Here is a 17,371-nt window from a genome sequence, read left to right on the forward strand (position 1 = left end):
TGATTTCTAATATCTAATAAGTAAGTAATAATATTTAAAAAATATGAAAAGATATTATTATTAATATTTTTTAATTAAATAAAATTTTTTAAATCCCATAAAATATATTTTTTTCTTCTTGTGAGTGTCCTTCTTGATTTATTTGGTATTAATTTTCTCTACTACAACTGAGAGTTCTTTTTCAGCTATAAATATTGTGAAGAATAATTTAAAAATAAAATGAAAGATAAATTTCTTACTAATTATCTTTTAATTATATTGAAAAGAAAATTGTTGAAAAATTTGACACAAATTCTATTATCGATGAATTTTATGAAACGAATAATCGACCACTTCGTTAATAAAAAGTACATACATATTTTTTATACTTTAAAATATATTCTCTATCAGTATATTTTTGTAATGCATTTTACATTATATAATTTTTTACATAATTTTTTAATATTATATATATTATTGGCCTTCCACAATATTATTTATTGGTCCATTCCTGATAATAAAAATATAATTTTAAATAACAGTAGAAATAATACATATATAATTTTAAATTATTATTGTCTTTTTAACAATACTATTCCAACTATACCCCCTCCTTATTATTCTCGCATATCCAAAATAAATGTTCAACTATCATTAATCATTATACACATATATTTGAAAAGTGCTTTAAAATACCTTAATTTTTGAATAAATTTAATTGAGTGTCTACAAATCATTTCTTATCACTTATTATTCAACTTATAGTTTGGTAAGTTATATACTGATAAACCTATTATTGATCAGCTACACGCGCCATGATTCGAATTCAAATATTACAAATCAACGATTAATAACCATTCTCAGCGTCTTTATTTCTTATTATTAGCGTGATCATAACCGATAATAACTAGTGACATGCTACACTTATCAATGAATTTTTTTTTAAAAAAATAACATCATATATATATTTTTTAAAAATTTATTAATTATATATTAACTTAAACGTCAAAATATCTTTATAGTTATACACTTTTTTTTGACAGTCGATATATAACTCATTCCACTTAAAAACTAAAAAAAAGATTTGTCTAAAATCAGTCAAAGTGTTTGAATTTATTTGATGTACTATAAAATTTGAACCATTAGATTAAATTAATAAATAATCTAATCATTAGAATTTAATTTATAAATAACTTATTAAGAATTACACTAAAAAATAACAAGTCTTTTGATATTTTAAAATTGTTCCATATAAAATTTAAAACCCAAACTCGTTTCTGTAATTCTGCTGCTTGCTACCAGAAGACCTTCGTGACCTTGGTGTTTATTGCTCTACGCTCTTTTGCACCAGGTGCATTCTTGTTTAAATCCAATTTCTCGTTTTCATCCAAATTCTCTTGATTCTCGATGCTTTTTTCTTCTGATTTCACCGAATTTCTTTGAATTTGTTTCAGACGCAGTGCCTCTTCAGTTCTTCCGAAATCCTCCTCCGCGCCATGACTTTTCCTGCTCATCTACTCTCCACTAACTCAGATTGAATTTCCAGATTTTAATGAGGTAAAATTGTTCAAATACTGTCTATATTCATGTGGTTGTTTAATATTTTTTGTTATTAGTTTTATAATGATTTTGTTTTTTAGATTGTGGCTTCAATAACTGTGGCTGATAAAGAGATTGGCCTTGAACGAGGTGGAAGTCAGTCGGATCGCATGTCATTATTATCTATGCAGAACCCTGATATCCTAAGTGTTAATAAACTTTAGAATGTGGTAAAAGTTTATACACTTTTATATTTAGGGCTAGATGATTGGCTATTTGATTGTTTTTCTATTGTTAAAGATATGCTAAGAGAATTATCGTATTGGCAGGTTTTGAAAATTGTACGACAAGTGACAAGTCTATCCATTTCTTCAGCTCTAGTACCTTATGACCAAATGAAGAACTAATGTGAGACACTTGTTACAGGAAAACAACAGAAGATGTCAATTTTTTAAAATTTCAAACGCTAGCAAGAAAGTAGAGTGCTTGTTCTTTCAAGTGATTATGAAATAAAAGTTCTCCCTTGACAATTAAGGATAGGATGATTTATTATAATGTGAAAGAACAAAGTTTTCTTCAGGATTTGTTGCTGAATTTTTTCATTAGTGTTTTGATAGCCTTAGAGTATGTGCTTCATTATCAGGATTCACACCCAATGAAAAAACTTTCTATGTATTTACTATTTAGATGATGCCCTTAACTTAGTATTATTTAAAGTTTCAACTGATCCAATTAATTAAGAGATGATTTATACAAAGTTAATTGAGGTATATGTAGGGGTCATGAATATTCTGTAGACATGATTCACAATAGGATAATATAGTGTCATGTGATGGCAGTATCTACTTAGTGGAAGGTTTTGGTTTTATTGTTGTATAGGTGCAGTAGCCAGTAGGCAAGGCATGTAATTAATTTATTTATTTATTGCTTTTATGTGTTGTGTTTCTAATATCAAAATAATTGTGTGTATATATTTAATTTGTAGGGCAACAATCAAACCGTTGATCTTTCATTTTTAGTATCCTTTTCATTATATATGTGGTTTTTTGGATCGAATATTGAGAATTTATTCTGCAGAATGATTAGATTTACCATAGATAAATTTTTGCTGTATACTTAATCTATTGAAACCAATTTTTAAACAAGAATGCTTGTCTTGGGAAGCATTTTTGAAAAGAACCACTATTATATGTTTTCAACTTACCAGTATCACTCCACCCAAGTGTATTATTTTATTACTATCCTATGCACTTCATTAAAAAAGAAATGCCTTTTTATTCATAATCATAGTAGTTCTACACTTCGCAAATAATATTAGTTATATCACCGATGCAAAGATAACTAAGACATTGAAATTGTTGGTTTTCAAAAATCAAGATGCCTATTTAGTCCCTCATTGATTTAGCACTTCAATGGATTATCAATTCCCAGTTCTCTTAGAACATCTTCTACCTCAGTAATCACTAAAAAGAAACAACACCCTTTTACACAAAATTTGATTCTTCATTATTGCTTACAACCAAATTTGTCATAAGATATTGAAGATAACAGCTAAAAATTTTGTAAATGATGTTCTTCATTATAATTCCCTTTGGCTTCCATTCACTCCATTAAAGTATTATTCGTTCATTAGTTCCCTGTTTTCCAGTGCTTTGCTTATTTTGACCATGACCATGGGAAAAAAGAGAAGCTTCCACACATGCAGTAGTCATGACCAAATAGATAAATATAAAGTATGTGCTGTACACTTCCTCAATTCCAGAGACTAAGAAATTATATCACAAGATGTATGAGTACCTCATCTTAGTATTGATTCTTATGCACGTTACAATGTGCATAATTTCATTTTTCGTAATTATATTATTAAAAAGGAAAAGTCTAGGGCCACCAATTTTATTGTATTTTGGCCAGCATGTAACTAGCAAAGAAATATGAGCCATTGGATGAAATCTCACACTAATCTCACACCATCAAATCATCATTAATAGCTAGTTGATAACTACCAATCACAAATATTGCTGGCCCTAGCATTGCTCAAACAAAGATTCCAGCAATATGCTGATACCATATGGGCTTGTAAGCAAGTCATTTATGATTATTGTGAACAATGCATAAACTTCTTGAATAGACAATCAATGGAGTGTGTACATTTCATTTTTTGAGAAGTAATAATAAACAGCATCAAAATACAAACGAAATTCCTATATATTAGAAAAGACACGATGGCTACATCAAATTCTAGACGTTAATAGTAAAAAAAATTAGTGACTGCCATTAATAATTGGTCCGAATTGATGATGTTTCTAACCGCATTGTTAGATTTTCATCTTCCAAATCACTGTAATTATGAAATTTCTCCAATGCTTAACTGACAGAACCTGTCCTCAAATCTTCCAGATCTGCTTGACAAGTAAACTAATCTCAAGCAATAAGTTAAGTTTTCCTACTAAGATGTCTCACAGCTTCAGCTGACAACTTTTCATGCTTCAATGTGGAACATATTCTCATGTTTTTATGATCATTTATTTCTGCATGAACCTATGGATTGTATCAGCAAAAGCCTTTAATTAAGCATCAAAGTAAATTTAACCAGGAACAACATCTTAGTGAACACAATTCAAGCAAAAACTAAAGATTACTAAAAGTAAAAAGATTACTAAAACTTCATTTGTTATTAAAGATTACTAAAAACTCCATTTGTTACTAAAGATTACTAATAATAGTGGATTATATTTGGTGTTAAAAAAAAAACCTTAGATGATAAATCGAAATTTTAAATTTAATACTAATTTCTATATGACATATCACTTAAAAAGTATATTAATAAATAGAATTTCTATTCGATTCTTGTGGATATTTGAAAAGCTCAGAAGACTTGAGCTTACTAAAGATAGACCTAAAAAATAATAGTTAAAAGACGAGCTATATTAAGATTAAGTACACAATGACTTAGGGTTTGTTTGGGTGAATTTTTAAGAAAATATCTTTTTGAGTTATATTTTTTAAAAGATATTATAGAAAAGTAAAAGTAATTTTATGTTTGGGTATCTTATGCAAAAAAAATTTTTTATCTATCAATTATGTTTGGATATAACAATATAAAAGTATTTTTTATTTATTATAAGAAAAATATTTTTTTAAAAAAATCTTTTAAAAAAGATATAAAAAATTACTTTCTGAAAAAAATATTTTTTTATTGTTCTAATGCTTTATTTTTACTACTAGAAATTTACTAAACACACTAAAAAATAAAAAATAAAAGCTTCTTTTTTCATTAAAAAAATATTTTTTATTAAAATAATAATACCCAAACAAGCAGTTATATTAAAAGTAAAAAGATTACTAAAAACTTCATTTGTTATTAAAGATTACTAATAATAGTGGATTATATTTGGTGTTAAAAAAAATCTTAGATGATAAATCGGAATTCTAAATTTAGTACTAGCTTTTATATGACAGATCACTTAAAAAGTATGTTAATAAATAGAATTTCTATTCGATTCTTGTAGATTAGTATTTTTCCTTTGTAAAATATTGTTATGAATAATATTCAAGTTTCATCAGTAGATAATATTTTTAACATTTTTATTTTAGTTCCAATATTTTTAAGTAATTGTTTTAGAAAAAGAGAAAATTATAAAATAAATTTCAAAAAAAATCTTTAAGATTGAAGGGTTTATAGATTTTTTTTTTCAATATCCAACTCTTTATTGCTAGAGCATTACTACTCTTTTAGTGGCTTTGGAAAGCAAAATTATTGATGAACTGGAATATATGAGCACAATTATAATAATAAAAAAAAATGGGCCAAGAGCTATTAAAATCTAAAAATTTTCCTATGCGTATATGTGATAGATAAACAACAAATGTTTGCTGCGAAGTTAAAGTTGAAGAAGTAAATAAATAAATGCATACAAGACCAACCAAACTTAACACACAAGAGATAAATTTTGGGGCAAGGCGTTTGAGTATATTCAATCCATCTCACAAGTACACTTTTGGAATATGAATTACGTAAAAACTTATTCTATCATCTCAATTTAGAGAAATAATGGGAACAGTAAGATTGGACCTTTTGTCTTAGTGATACATACTTCAATGTACATAAAAAAACTAGATAGCACTCACATAATCATCTTAATATGAACGTTCTGTATTTTATGATGAACATTCTGTATCTTATGCGAAGTGTTATTCAAAAGGGTCTCTTGTAGTGAATTTCCTACTATTTTACGATTAGTGTCCGCCACCAACGACCATAGAAGCTTTGGCTGCATCAGATTTCTTTATGGACGGAAGCATGACAATTGCCATTGCACCACTCACAGCAGCCGCTATCGCACCCATCACAAATGCAGGCAAGTTTCCACCGCCGAACCAGGCATCCACTTGTCCACTTACTGTTGACACTATCATCTACATACACATTTTATATAATATAAATTTGAGTCATTAAATATCTTATTAAATTAGTTCCATAATCCCAATTAATTAAGAATATATATATTCAAACCTGTGGGATCACAATGGCAAGATTGAGAACTCCAAGAGACAAGCCTTGGCCTGCTCCACTGGTAGCTGAGTAGACTGATGCTAGAGCGAATGGAACGCTGAAATTGATCTGAAAACAAAAACAAACCACCGCATAAGCTAAAACGAATTCGATAAATTAATGAAAGGAGAAAGTAGGATCGATGATTACCGCAAGTGGAATACCGACGACGGCGAAGAATGTCATGGCACCAACCCTTACGCCGGTAGCTGGAGGAACATAATGGCCGGCAAGATGGCGGTCAAACTCAGCGACCTTGGTGATGTAAATAGTAGAAAGCAAACCACCGGAAAGGATGAAGTTAACAATACCCCAAAGGTTCTTTGCTCCACCCATGATTTTGCTAGCCGGTTCAACCCCCAATGACATAACTGCCAAAACGATGGCGTTTATCATCAAACCCAACGATCCAGCGCGGACACCCTTGTCGTAGGCCTCGTCACCCACATTACCTCCGTACACCTCCTTCCCCATCCAGTCGGTGTTGAACAAGAAGAATGGGAACCAACCGATCCAGTTGAATGCTGTTACAAGCATCAAGATCCACATTGGCTTCTTCAGCTCCTTCAACGCCCCAACGATTTCTCCAAAGCATCCTGCCGAACGAGAAGAGTCCTCAGTGCCTTCAATGTCTTCATTTTTCTTGGCCTCTGAGAGGGGAACGTCTTCAACGAAGAACATGGCGAGGCCGGTCAGGGTAAGGAGGAGAAGGATGGAGATGAAGAAGCAGCTCTTGAGGTTAGCGCAGAACTTTTCACATGCCTCCGTGTTCGAGAACGGAAATGCTTTGTGTAGGTTTTCATATGAACCTGCCGCGTAGCCGAGGATGTTACCTATCGCCATGAAGAAGGAGAAGAAGGCATTGGCCATTCGGATCTTGCCCTCGTCTCCGGCAGACAGGTCGCCCAAGAAGGCGCGGCAAGGCCCTTGGAGCATGTTGTTGGCCACATCTAGCACCCAAAAACCGATGACGAATATGGCAACAGCTCGAGGGCGGGTTTTCTTCGTAATGTCGTCGCCGAAGGAGTGACCGAGGTCAGCAGCGTATCCGATAAGAAAGACGGCGATGATGACAGAAAGGGCTCCAGTGATGATAAAAGGTTTACGACGGCCGAGTCTTGAGTTGCAACGATCACTGTAGTATCCCACAATAGGCTGGACTACCATCCCGGAGATGGGCCCACACAGCCAAATGAAGGAGGCCCATACGTGTGGAACCCCCAACAGTTGGACGTATGGTGTGAGGAGGGAGAGTTGTAGGGCCCACCCAAACTGAATGCCAGCTGCAACGGATGCAACTGAAATAATCTTCAAAATGGGTGTGATATTCGTCGTTGTAGCCGTCTCCAGCTGAAGTGAGCTCTTCGTTGGGGACTCCATTTTAGAAACACGTCCCTTCTGTTCCCTTCAGTTCTTGGTTTTCCTTTGAAGCAAAAAATGGATTAATTGCTTCGGAATTGAATCAAAGAAGGACTCGGAGTTGTTGCTTATGGAGAACGAATGAGAAGTGCTTTTATTTATAGTTTATGCTTTGCAGAGACAACTCCAAGCTCACCCCAAAGTAATGGCTGTTAACCGATAATCCAGGATAGCTTAATGTTTATCTTAATTCTTAATATGGTAACACATATATCACGTTTTTCAATGCTTGGCTTTGAACCAGTCTGGCCATGTCTTCCTCAATCATATATGACCCGAAACCGGAGCAATAGTGAAATTGTTCATATTCCATTTTTGGATAAGTCTTCGCGTAAGTAACCAATTCCATCTCTACAAAATGTTTTTTCACTTATAACAAGGAGAGAGAAAAAGAAAAAACAGACGTAACTATATATCCATTATTTATTTATTATTGAATTATATAAATTATAAAAATAATTAAATATATTTATTGATGATATATCAATACACACTTTAGAGATCGACATAAATTATACTTGTAATACTTTCATTGTCATATCAATTGAAAAATGAATCTACCAACAAATTAAATAAATAAACATCGAGTACTCTTTTTTATATTTATCTTTTTTTATTTAATATTTTTTATACTTGGAGATTCAGATAAAAATCTAGATCAATAATTAACATTTGAAGTTTATTTAATTAAATAAAGATATATATACTTCATTCTATTTTCTCCCATATCTGAACTTGATAGAGAAAAAGCTACTCAAAATTCTAAGATTCATTAAGAATCTGTTAATAAAATTAAGGTGAATTATAGCATATAGATGTAAATTCATACAGAGACATACAGATATTCATTTTAAACTATACAAATGTTACGGATCCGGCCCACGGATCCCGAACCCGAGACCGGACCCGAACCCGGCTCCTCGGACCAACCCGTCTCCCCCTTCCGAAAGGCCCAAAACCGGCCCTATGGAGCTCCTAACAAACTTTCAAATTCAAACACCTCCCTTATCTTAACCAAAATAAGATAAGATAAAGACAGGTCCCCATCTCCTATAAATAAAAGGACCCAAGTCCCTCCAGGTATTCATTCATCCCTGACACTTTCTACCTCTTAGATCCATTCTGACTTGAGAGTATCTTTGCAGGTACCTCCCCTCCGCTCCATTTGGACTGTCCGACATCCGCCTCGATCCGCAGGTTCCCGATCCTCCTCCTGAAACCGTACCGGAGACATTCTGTACATTGGCGCCGTCTGTGGGGACCTGCGACAATCGAACCAGATGGAGGGCATCTTGGAGGAAAACCCGTCAAGCCAGGACGACTCCCGACCACGTCATCCGGCCTCAGAACAGCAGGAGGTCACGAACCAAGCAAGGATAGCAAGCACCATCCACCGCACGAACGAACACATAGGCACGGACCCACAACATCCCGAGAAAGCAAGGGACAAAGCGGCACAGATCATCCAGGATCTCTGCCTCCGAGTCCAGGAACTTGAAGGCAAACTGACCGACAGAGGAAAATACGCCAACGAGCACGGAAGCCAGGCAACTTCCAGGCCACGATCCCACCGCGGAAGGTCGCCAACCCGGCGACACGATAGGAGAGATGGCCGCAGTACCTTACGTAACCATCGACACGAGAAATCGCCAGAACGGCGATACAATAAGAAACACCACCGCAGCGCGTCCCACGATCTAAGTCGTCAACACGACTCGGACGAAGACCCGAGACGACGAAACACGAAACGCACGAGAAACGACCACATCATAATGGGAGCCACGCCCTTCACGGAAAGAATCTTAAGAGCAAAACTCCCCAAAGGTTTCGACAAACCCACCGACATGAAGTATGATGGAACTAAGGACCCTCAAGAACATCTAACGGCCTTCGAGGCCAGAATGAACTTAGAAGGAGCATCCGACGCGGTCCGATGCAGAGCCTTCCCGGTAACCCTCGCCGGACCAGCGATCAAATGGTTCAACGCCCTCCCAAACGGATCCACAGCCAGCTTCCACGACATAGCACGAAAATTCATGGCCCAATTCACAACCAGAATCACCAAGGCCAAACACCCTATCAGCTTGCTAGGGGTCACACAGAAGCAAGAAGAATCCACAAGAAAATACCTCGACCGCTTCAACGATGAATGCCTGACGGTCGACGGACTTACGGACTCCGTTGCAAGCCTCTGCCTAACTAACGGGCTCATGAATGAAGATTTTCGCAAACACCTCACTACCAAACCAATGTGGACCATGCACGAAATTCAGAACGTCACCAAGGACTACATCAACGACGAGGAAGTCAGCCAGGTCGTCGCTGCCAACAAACGGCAGCACGCCGCTACCCAACACGACAACCCGGCCCCACGTCACAACCCACCACCCAAAGAGAACCAACAAGACCACCTCAGGCCGGCCAACCGACCACCGAGAATAGGAAAATTCTCTAATTACACGCCCCTAACAGCACCAATTACAGAGATATACCACCAAATAGCAGATCGAGGCGTCATCCCCAGAGCCCGACCACTCAAGGAAAGGACAGGAGGCAACAAAACCCTCTACTGTGACTACCACCGAGGCTACGGCCACAAAACACAAGATTGTTTTGACCTTAAAGACGCTCTCGAACAGGCCATACGAGACGGCAAACTCCCAGAATTCGTCAAAATCATCAGAGAACCAAGGCGCGCCGACAGAGACAAGTCGCCAGAAAGAGAAGGGCGCAACCTGAGAACTCAAAAGCTACCCCCCAGGGAAAGCCCCGAAGAAAACCCGACCATCATAGTAAACGTCATCACAGGCAATGACGTATCAAGCAAATCAAAACTAACAATGAAAAAAGACCTCAAGATAATGGCCGTCAGACACCACGACCCAGTCGCCACAGCTGACAACACGATAACTTTCCTACCGGAGGAATGCCAACACGGCACCTCGGCCGAAGATGCCCCCTTCGTCATCTCAGCCCGAATCAGAACAGGACTAGTAAGAAGAATACTGGTAGACACCGGCGCAGACTCCAACATCCTCTTCCGAGGAGCCTTCGACAAACTCGGGCTCCGCAACGACAACCTCCAAACACACCGCCACGGCGTCACGGGCCTCGGGGACAACTTTCTCAAACCAGATGGCTCGATTACCCTCCCCATCACCATAGGAACAAGCAATCAGAGAAAGACAATCCTATCTGAATTCGTAGTCCTAAAAGACTCCACAGCCTATAACATCATTCTTGGGAGGAAAACGATCAACGACTTCTCTGCAGTCATCTTTACCAAATACCTCCTCATGAAGTTCAGAACCGACGACGGTACCGTCGGAACCATTCACGGAGACCGAGAAGTCGCAGCCGAATGCGACAACAATAGCCTAGCCCTAAGGAAAAAATCCCGGGACGCGGCCGGAATATTCCTTGCCGACCTAGACGCACGACTTGACGGCCAACCTAGACCGGAACCAGAAGGAGACATGGAAAAGCTACAAATAGGGCCAACCAAAGAGGAATACACTTTCATTAACAGAAACCTCCCGTACGACCTCAAAGAAGAACTCTCCCAACTCTTGAAACAGAATAGAGACCTGTTCGCATTTACACCAGCCGATATGCCGGGAATAAACCCCGACCTAATATCTCACCATCTAGCCGTGGATCCCCAAGCTAAGCCAGTAGCACAAAGAAGACGAAAAATGTCACCAGACCGAGCCGCCGAGGTCAAAAATCAAGTTAAAGCCCTACTCGAAGCCAACTTCATCCGGGAACTCCCCTACACAACCTGGCTAGCCAACGTCGTACTAGTAAGAAAATCTAACGGAAAATGGCGAATGTGCGTCGACTACACAGACCTCAACAAAGCCTGCCCGAAGGACGCCTTCCCCCTACCAAACATCGACGGGCTAGTAGACGCAGCATCCAGCCACCGATACCTCAGCTTAATGGACGCATATTCCGGCTACAACCAGATCCCGATGCACCGACCAGACGAAGAAAAAATAGCATTTATCACCCCGGACGGAACCTACTGCTACACAGTAATGCCCTTCGGCTTAAAAAACGCCGGAGCCACCTACCAACGACTTGTTAACAAGATATTTCGCGACCTGTCCGGAAACAAAATAGAAGTCTACATAGACGATATGCTCGCCAAGACTGAATCCGGTGAGCAACTAACCGACGACCTCAAGGTAATAATGAACACCCTACGAAAACACCAAATGCGGCTCAACCCGGCAAAATGCGCCTTCGGAATGGAAGCAGGAAAGTTCCTCGGCTTCATGATTACGCAACACGGAGTTGAGGCAAACCCAGAGAAATGCCGTGCCGTCCTCGAGATGACAAGCCCCAAAAATCTCAAAGACATCCAAAAACTTACCGGCCGACTGACCGCGCTATCCCGGTTTCTCGGGGCATCGGCCCAAAAGGCAATCCCTTTCTTCAAACTAATGAAAAAAGAAACCCCTTTTAATTGGGAGACAGAGTGCGAAGAAGCGTTCCAACACTTCAAGAGGGTTCTAGCGGAACCACCGATCCTCGCCAAACCCCAAACAGGGGAAACACTTTACCTGTACCTCTCCATAACAGAAGAGGCAATCGCAGCAGCACTCGTCCGGGAAAACGAGAAAAAGGAGCAAAAACCCATATACTTCATAAGCAAAGTCCTACAGTATACAGAAGCTCGCTATTCACGCTTAGAAAAACTAGCTTTCGCACTCCTCTCAGCTTCCCGTCGGCTGCGACAATACTTCCAAGCTCACCCCATAACAGTCCGAACCGACCAAGCGGTCAAACAGGTATTACAAAAACTCGACCTAGCAGGAAGAATGCTAGCATGGTCCATCGAGTTATCCCAATTCCAGATCAGGTTCGAACCTCGAAACGCCATCAAAGTGCAGGCCTTGACCGATTTCATCGCTGAAATGACTCCGATTACGCTCACCCCCGAACCATGGAAACTGCACGTCGACGGCTCATCAAACTCCACTCACGGAGGCGCCGGAATTATACTCGAAAACCAAAACGGGATCACAATTGAACAATCAATACGATACGAATTCCCAGTATCAAATAACCAAGCAGAATACGAGGCCCTCTTAGCAGGTCTGACCCTAGCCCGGGAAGTCGGTGCAAAGGTCCTTGAAGTAAATACCGATTCCCAGGTAGTCAGCTCCCAAATCAACGGAAGCTACCAGACACGGGATCCCCTGCTCCAACAATACCTCAACAAAGTAAACGAATTGAAGGAATGATTCGAAAGCATTACCATACAACACGTCCCCAGGAAACGAAGCGCCAGGGCGGACCTACTTTCCAAACTAGCCAGTACAAAATCAGGACACGGTAACAAATCGCTAATTCAGGAGGTCGTTAGGTCGCCTTCCGTATCAACGATAATCAACGCGCATCTAGCATCCTCAAACCGGGAGTCTTGGACATACCCTATCCTACAGTACCTCCTCGATGAAACCCTACCGCCAGACCCAAAAGAGGGAAGGCGAATAAAAAGGGAAGCCGCCAACTACTCCATCATAGCAGGACAACTATACAAACGTGGATTCTCGCAACCCCTACTCAAATGTATCGAACCCGGGGACACGGAGTACGTACTCTGCAAGATCCACGAGGGCTGCTGCGGTCACCACATCGGAGGAAAAACGCTAGCCCAAAAGATCATCAGGGCTGGCTACTTCTGGCCTACAATCATTCGAGATTCCATACAATTGGCAAAAAGCTGCGACAAATGCCAAAGACACGCCAATATCCACCAAGCCGCCCCACACCAACTCAATACCATATCGGCAGAACGGCCGTTCGGCAGTTGGGGAATCGACCTCGTCGGACCCTTCCCCGCAGCGCCCGGCCAACTCAGATATCTCGTTGTCGCCATAGACTACTACACCAAATGGATCGAGGCCGAACCTCTGGCCTCCATAACGGCAACCCAGTGTCGAAAATTCGTCTGGCGACAGATCATCACCCGATTCGGAATCCCCGAGGTCATCATCTCAGACAACGGAACCCAGTTTACCGACAAAAAATTCAGAGAATTCCTAGAAGGATTACGCATATCCCATCGCTTCAGCTCGGTAGAACACCCCCAAACAAACGGACAGGTGGAATCCCAAACAAAATAATCGTTAAAGGACTCAAGAAACGGCTCGATGAAGCCAAAGGACTATGGGCAGACGAGTTAGGGTCAGTTCTATGGTCGTACCGAACAACACCCGAAACGAGCACGGGGGAAACGCCTTTCCGATTAACATACGGCGTAGAAGCAGTCATCCCAGTGGAAATCGGGGACCCCAGCCCCAGGAAAACAGTCGGAAGCAACGACGAGGAAGCCGAACGAGATCTTATTGACGAAGAAAGAAGCATAGCTCACATCAAAGAGTTAGCACTCAAACAACGAATCAGCCTAAGATACAATCACGGTGTTATCCGACAGGAGTTCGCGACCATTGACCTCGTCCTACGACGAAACGATATCGGTTCTTCGACCCCAGGGGAAGGGAAACTCGCCTCCAAATAGGAAGGACCATACAGAATCAAGGCCGTAATCGGAAAAGGAGCATATAAACTCGAACGACTCAACGGCAGCGAAGTCCCAAGAACTTGGAACGCAGCCAACTTGCGAAGATACTACACTTAAACCAAAATTAAATAGGTCACCCTTTGTTTTTCTTTCATTTTTATTTTTCTTTTCGTCTTTTAACCCCAGGTACTCTTTTCCCTCGCTAACGAAGGGTTTTAACGAGGCCCAACCATTCAAATAAAATTTCCATTACAAGTTATTTCCACTTCATTTCCATTATAAGTTATTTCCACTTCTCAACACGTCCCATATACGGAACAAAAGACACGGCCACCACTGGAGGACTGATCACCCCCAGGCCGAACACACGGATATCCATAAAAACCGACCAAACGACGGTCGAGGAAAACGAGAAAACAAACGGAATAACTCAGAATACACGAGAAGGACCGAACGGCCAAAAACACCACAAAGACGGATCATACAAAAAGGCCCAGACGGCCGAAAATACCATTAAAACAAAGTTACGGCCCTTAGCCACTCGAAATATTCAGAAACAAGCAAAGTTCAAAAGACTAATTACAGAGAACTACTCAAGGTCGACAATCCGACCATCACGAACAACCTTAAACGCTCCCATCACGGACACGTCCACGCCAGGCGCCAGCACCAGAACCTGCGCCTTCATCGTCTCCTCGGTAGCAGCGATAGCATCCTTAGCGTCAGCCAACAGCCCCATCTTCTCCTTTTTCAAAGCTTCAACCCCGGCCTTCAGAGCTTCCGACTCGGCGAGAAGCACGGCAGCTTGAGAGCCCGCATCCGAAGCGCGCGTCCGCTCCTCTGCCAATTGAGAAAGAAACAAAGTCTCAACACCGGCAAGTCGGAGAATCTCCGCCCCGGCATCCTCTGAAGACTTCACCGCCTTCTCCTTCGCAACATTGGCAGCCTCAAGCTCCTCCTTCAGCTTAGTCACCTCAGCCTGAGCCTACCGAAGCTTCTTTTCCAACAAACCAACTTGAGCCATCACGGGCTCGGCCTTCCGAACAACTACGGCAGAGCGAAGAAGGGCACGATAAACCGACTTGGCCTGGAACGAGACATCACAGCCATCAAAAAATGACTTCGTTCCAGGCATCAAGTGCTGATCAATAAACCCTGTGGCATCGAAGCGTCGGTCCATCACACTAGGTACCAAACCCTCCTCCACAAAGGTCTCACTGCCCGGCTCCTCAGGCCTACTCCTCTTCGGAGAAGCCTCAGCAGCCGTCACCACGACGACCTCAGGCGAACTCGCAGGACCAGGAGGAACCTGAGCACCAGTAGGCGCCCCCAAAGAAACCACCCCCTGAGAAACAACCTGAGAATCCACAGCCGGATTCGAAACAGGAGTAGATGGAGACGACGACCCCTCCTCCCGGACTAGTGCTACCAGCCATCTCAACTGAAAGAAAACAGGAGAAGAGTTAAAAAAAAAGGGAACACACCAATATATGTCCGACAAGCCTCAGGATCCCCCATAACGTCTCGAGGATTCAACGGACGCTCGCCAAACAAATGCCACAAAACGCTGGCAATGTCCTTATCCTCCCGAGATAAATCATCATAAGAAATTTTAGTCAGAACCGACGGGCCAGCACCAAAATTCCAATACGTCAGAAACTGGCGCTCACCCTCCAATGTAAGCCAAAACGGATGGTGCCCCTGAACGGGACGCACCTTAAAATACTCCCATTTAAATCCGTGAAAAGAATCCTCAAACAACCCAAAAATCCGACGATGAGGTTGAGCACGAAAAGACATATATCCTTTCTTATGCTTTCCCTCCTTAGTCGGAAGAGTGCACAAGGAAAGAAAGAGAAAAACAGGAACAGAAGCTGGAAGATCGAGATACCGGCACACCAGCTCAAAGCATCGCACGGCAGCCCAACTATTCGGGTGAAGCTGAGACGGCGCTACGGAACACCGACTAAGCAAACCCTGGACAAACGGCGAAAACGGGAACCGCACGCCAAGCCGGCACGGTCGGCGAATGGAGGTTCAAATAACAGACGCGCTCGTCGGCATCAGGGAGCACAAGCTCATATCGCCCCTCCTCATCACCACCACCACAGATTGCCCCCTGATCGCGGAGCCGCTGGAGATCACCCTCCGTCATCCGCGACGGAACGCCCCATACATCGCTGGTCACCCAACCATAGCGATTGGGAACGCCCCTGGAAGGGGCTACTGGGGCTCCCACACCCTCATTTCTCCGACGCTGCATACCTAAAACAGGGAGGAGCACCACCATCAGCCTACTAACTCTACGCAGTAACAAGACAAAAACCTAACACCACTACCAACCCGACGCGATGACCCACCACTACAATTAAGGTAAACACGGCGGTGCTCAGCCCCTCCCCCAAAACTCAAAAAAACAAAACACCAAACACAATAAACAAGCAATAAAAGAGGAAAACAGGCAGAACAACGCATGGCAAAAACAGAACAAGCATGCACAAAGTAAAGAAGAAAAAAGGCAAAACATGCCAACCTGGTAATTCAGAAGGAAGCTTGAGGAGAACTAGGAAGACAGAAGGAGCAGAGCGGCACCAGAAAGCAAAAACCACAGAGAAATGAGGAGTTCCCTTTCAGAAATGAAGAGTTTTTCTTTAGAAGAAAAAATGGACGAGGGAAATGGAACAAAAGCAAAAACGGTTTCAAAAGAAAGCAAAAAGACACAACTAACCCTAGGCATAATGAAGACTCACAGGGGCAAGAAAGAGAAAAAACCCTCTCGCAATAAATGCCCCCTTGGAAAAACAAACTAATAAATCACGTCTCGAAGGACGCAACGGGCGCAGCAGACACGGAAAGGTCACGTCAAGACCAAAAACGGTCAGACGAATCTTTCACCAAACGAAACCAAGAGACCGACCTCGTCACCAAACGGACACTCGAGAAAGACTGAAGATGCATTGAAAACGCCTCGCCTCCTAGCGACAAACCGACCTTGCTCGCTCTCCCGCTGCGAGGGCAACTGTTACGGATCCGGCCCACGGATCCCGGACCCGAGACCGGACCCGAACCCGACTCCTCGGACCAACCCGTCTCCCCCTTCCGAAAGGCCCAAAACCGGCCCTATGGAGCTCCTAACCAACTTTCAAATTCAAACACCTCCCTTCTCTTAACCAAAATAAGATAAGATAAAGACAGGTCCCCATCTCCTATAAATAAAAGGACCCAAGTTCCTCCAGGTATTCATTCATCCCTGACACTTTCTACCTCTTAGATCCATTCTGACTTGAGCGTCGGAGTATCTTTGCAGGTACCTCCCCTCCGCTCCATTTGGACTGTCCGACATCCGC

The 17,371-nt window shown here is 41.4% G+C and overlaps 2 protein-coding genes across 2 annotated transcripts; one reads left to right on the forward strand and one right to left on the reverse strand.

The window, feature by feature from the left end:
- Positions 1-5,754: 5,754 nt before the first annotated feature.
- Positions 5,755-7,450, reverse strand: LOC127739575 (sucrose transport protein SUC8-like). Its single transcript, XM_016112287.3, has 3 exons — positions 6,221-7,450; positions 6,032-6,139; positions 5,755-5,934 (listed from the first exon to the last, which is right to left on the reverse strand). The coding sequence occupies exons 1-3, from the start codon at positions 7,448-7,450 to the stop codon at positions 5,755-5,757; spliced, it is 1,518 nt and encodes a 505-aa protein (XP_015967773.1).
- Positions 7,451-8,769: 1,319 nt separating this feature from the next.
- Positions 8,770-12,741, forward strand: LOC107491443 (uncharacterized). The gene has a single exon (XM_016112286.1). It carries the CDS (start codon positions 8,770-8,772, stop codon positions 12,739-12,741), a length of 3,972 nt encoding a protein of 1,323 aa, XP_015967772.1.
- The last annotated feature ends 4,630 nt before the right edge of the window (positions 12,742-17,371 follow it).

Source organism: Arachis duranensis, chromosome 5 (genome assembly GCF_000817695.3).
Source record: "Arachis duranensis cultivar V14167 chromosome 5, aradu.V14167.gnm2.J7QH, whole genome shotgun sequence".
Taxonomy (NCBI): Eukaryota; Viridiplantae; Streptophyta; class Magnoliopsida; order Fabales; family Fabaceae; genus Arachis; species Arachis duranensis.

Coding starts and splice junctions, on each gene's coding strand:
- LOC127739575 (XM_016112287.3), bottom strand. CDS start 7,450: ATGGAGTCCCCAACGAAGAGCTCACTTCAGCTGGAGACGGCTACAACG. Junction 6,140..6,220: donor TCGTCGGTATTCCACTTGCG/GTAATCATCGAT, acceptor TTTTGTTTTCAG/ATCAATTTCAGCGTTCCATT. Junction 5,935..6,031: donor TTGCCATTGTGATCCCACAG/GTTTGAATATAT, acceptor ATGTGTATGTAG/ATGATAGTGTCAACAGTAAG.
- LOC107491443 (XM_016112286.1), top strand. CDS start 8,770: ATGGAGGGCATCTTGGAGGAAAACCCGTCAAGCCAGGACGACTCCCGA.